Source organism: Sinocyclocheilus grahami, unplaced genomic scaffold, assembly GCF_001515645.1.
Source record: "Sinocyclocheilus grahami isolate Dianchi unplaced genomic scaffold, SAMN03320097.WGS_v1.1 scaffold1282.1, whole genome shotgun sequence".
Classification (NCBI taxonomy): Eukaryota; Metazoa; Chordata; class Actinopteri; order Cypriniformes; family Cyprinidae; genus Sinocyclocheilus; species Sinocyclocheilus grahami.
In genome coordinates, this window is record NW_015506461.1 from 76,508 (window position 1) to 79,935 (window position 3,428).

The 3,428-nt window shown below is 42.4% G+C and overlaps 1 protein-coding gene across 1 annotated transcript; it reads right to left on the bottom strand.

Moving 5' to 3' along the window:
• Positions 1-208: 208 nt before the first annotated feature.
• Positions 209-1,988, bottom strand: twist1a (twist family bHLH transcription factor 1a). Its single transcript, XM_016254803.1, has 2 exons — positions 1,339-1,988; positions 209-587 (listed from the first exon to the last, which is right to left on the bottom strand). Exon 1 carries the CDS (start codon positions 1,871-1,873, stop codon positions 1,358-1,360), a length of 516 nt encoding a protein of 171 aa, XP_016110289.1. The 5' UTR covers positions 1,874-1,988; the 3' UTR covers positions 209-587; positions 1,339-1,357.
• Positions 1,989-3,428: the final 1,440 nt, after the last annotated feature.

Below are 3,428 nucleotides of genomic sequence, written 5' to 3' on the forward strand. Positions count from 1 at the left end.
GCAAATCAAGCAAGAGTATTTTCATTTTTTTTTAAATCTTATCGAATGATTACTGCATTTGTTTATGTGTAAAAGCTTATTGTCGTTTGTTTTCATGTATTTTTTTTAAATCCATAATGCATAAAACTGCAATAACAACATACATGCTAATATAAGTACATTTCAAACCATGTATTATTGCAGAACATATACACATATTTACATCGTATTTAAAATAGAAAATGCATAGACACCAGATCTATTCTGCATTGTGACAATCATTAATAAATAAATAAATGTCTTTTCTAGGACCAGTCAGAGAAACTTCTTCCATATTTCCTTCATTCGTTCTGTAATAAATATGACGGCTGCTGTCAGAAGCGCGGCGAGTCTCTCTGTTGGTCTAGAGACAGAAGCACATGTTTTCCACATTCGCCGTCACAACAGCACAGATCTGATTGTAATTCCTGGTCCCGTGTCTGTAAGTGCTCGCAACGGCGTCATGGCGCTCCAGAACCTTCCCTTTATAGTCCTTATGTTCGCCATTGTTTCGTGTCGCTCCTTCCAGTGAGTTCAGCTCCTCTGACTCGATGCTCAAGGCCGAAAATCTGGAGAAAAAAAAAACAAAGATAAAAGTGTTTGAGACGATACAACACGATTTAATATTACAATACGGTTTCGTTTAATAGCTTTAATAGTATTTGTGTATGCCAGGAAATAAATAAATAAAAATAACAGTTTGAAAAAAAAAGCCCCCACATTTTGGTTGCATGAACAAAACAAAACAAAAATTGTTTTCTAAATGATGAATTATTTTTAGTACAAAAATAGCCTTTTTTATAGAACCGTGTTTTGAAAACGCAGGAGCACCTTAACCATCTAAGCATCTTGAGGAACATACGGTTAACATTTAAAAGTTTGGACACATCTGCTCATTTGGACTATTGAAAGAAAAAGCATTCAAACTCAGAAATAGCACAGATTATGAAGGATGGGAATGATGTAGTGACCAAAACACGTGACACAAACGAAAACTCCTTTATATTTGAGCTTCTTTTCGATTTCAGCTCACTTTGGACATTCATGAGGTGCATCCTGGGACGCTTTTAAAGTTGGTTTCCCATCACTATCCACTCGGTTTCCATATAATACATATACAGGGGTGAATTCAGGTCAGTTGGAACACAATATCGAGATGACAATTACCCTGCATGAATTTACCCTATAATCATGTATAGCCTATTAGTCAACTGATGTGAAACATTTAAACACGAGCTTTTAAGTCTTAAGTTTTTCAAATCAATCACTCAGTCAAGTGTGTCCAAACTTTTGACTGTTGTCAAGTTTTGCTCTGCATACCGTGCTGCGCATCCGTGCATTAGTGGGATGTTGACATGGACCACGCGCCCTCCATTCTCCAGACGGAAAACGCGTAACTGAGTCTCTCGTGCGCCACATAACTGCAGCTGGACATTTTGGAGTCCAGCTCGTCGCTCTGCAGGACCTGGCACAGGAAATCGATGTACCGGGAAGCGAGCTTGAGCGTCTGGATTTTGCTGAGCTTGTCCGAGGGTAACGTGGGGATGATTTTGCGCAGCGACGCGAACGCCTCGTTCAGAGACTGAGTCCTCTGACGCTCGCGCACGTTCGCCATGACGCGCTGCGTCTGCAGGTCCTCCAGAGACTGCGGGCTGCCGCTGCCGCTGCTGCACTTTTTGCTCCGCTTCCCGGGCGTCGGGCTGTCCGAATCCTCGCCGCTCTTCCTTCTCGGGCGTCTTTTCCTGCTGCGGCGTTTCTGCTGTCGCCTGTCGGGCTCCTCCTCGCTGTTCCCCAGACTGTCCACTGGAGACCCCGGGGAGCTGGACTCCTCTTGCATCGCCTCTTCCTCAAACATTGATGTTTGGAAAACGCAGATAATATATAATAGTTTCCCTCTGTCCGGCGAAACGGGGTCCCTTTCTCGGGGTGTCTCCTCTTGTGCGTCACGGAGGTGTTTCTCAAACTTGAAGGGAAGTTTGGAGGCTCTTATAGTCTGGAACGCGCAAACGTTTTGGGCTGGCCTGCGATTGGACGAGAAGCGCGGAGACGTAAGAGGGGAGAGGCGGGAGAGGAGCGCGATCCGAAAGGTTTCTGTTATACAAGAAGTCGTTCTTTAACGCGAACATCTGAGCCAATCACAGCGCTGCGTTTAAACTGAACACGACGTGCGCGCGGATGACATATTCATACTTAAAGCAATGCTGATGTTTATGGAATTCAAATATGGAATAGAATCTATTTTGGGATTTTTAACATATTGCAAAACATATTCAAAATGATACCAAACATGCATCATGTCAAAACTGTGAACACATCAGTGTGATCCAATACTGAAACATGAAACATGCGATGACCAATTAATAGGCTGATGATTCATTTTGATAAATGAGCTGATGAACTGATGACATATTTAGCTTCATAGATGTTTGACCTGTAATTCAGAATAGAATCGAACAAGAATTTAATTCATTTCTTAAAAACACATCAAACACTAAAATCGTATATATCTGAAACATTCAGTACTGAATCTTTGGCCAAAGCCATTAGTGATTCATATGCAATCATTAAAAGGGCTTTTCAGCTGGACAGATTTCAATGTGGTTTCTGGAATGAGTGGGGAGATGATTTGCGATCTGGCAATGTTGGACCAAAAATGCGCTTTAAAAGTTTAAAATGAAGGTTTTCTTTGGTCAGTAGCGATGCTTTACGTTTAAAGCATCAATCATGCCGTTAATGTATTAATATCATTTACTGCCACTTTGCGCGCAGAACTGCGTCGGTCTGAAATCCACCTCAAGTCACTGTAAAAGAAAAGAGCGAATCTGGGTTCTCTAAGTAGACCTCGTTGTTTATTTGAACATGTTCTGAAATGCATGTCTGTGTTAGTGTTATTGCAGAGTCAGGTTTCCTTCTGCAGCGTTTTCATACGCAGCGGGTCGCCAAGCGCAGACGACGCGCAAACTGTGTGGCCGCTTCAGTCCAACACAAACACGCTCCCCGAACCGGCCTTCTGCTTTCACATACATCCAAAGAGCCCGCTTTAGCCGCACAAACTGACGTTTCTGTAAATGCTATAGAACATAGAAGCATTATACATTCAAATTTAAACCACTAAAAGGCTTCTCGTGTCACAAGACCGCAGAAACGCTCCGTTTTAAGCGTAAAAAGCCACGGTTTAAAGACTCCGCAAGGGGGCGCACTGACGAAACATATCCATGCGTGCCATCGTGCGAATGCGCAGCTTACAGCTGTGATGCGACTTGAAGATTCACCCCCAAACACACGGATGACAGATAAATATGCGCTTATATTTTTATGTATTTGATTGATCGAAATGACTTGGAAGGTTCTGTTTAAAAATGTAGAGGTTAATACAAAAGTGTCACATTTATGGTCATCCAGTGCGGCGC

What these genes read in the sequence shown, in the direction of transcription:
- twist1a (XM_016254803.1), bottom strand. Translation starts at nt 1,873, where the DNA reads ATGTTTGAGGAAGAGGCGATGCAAGAGGAGTCCAGCTCCCCGGGGTCT.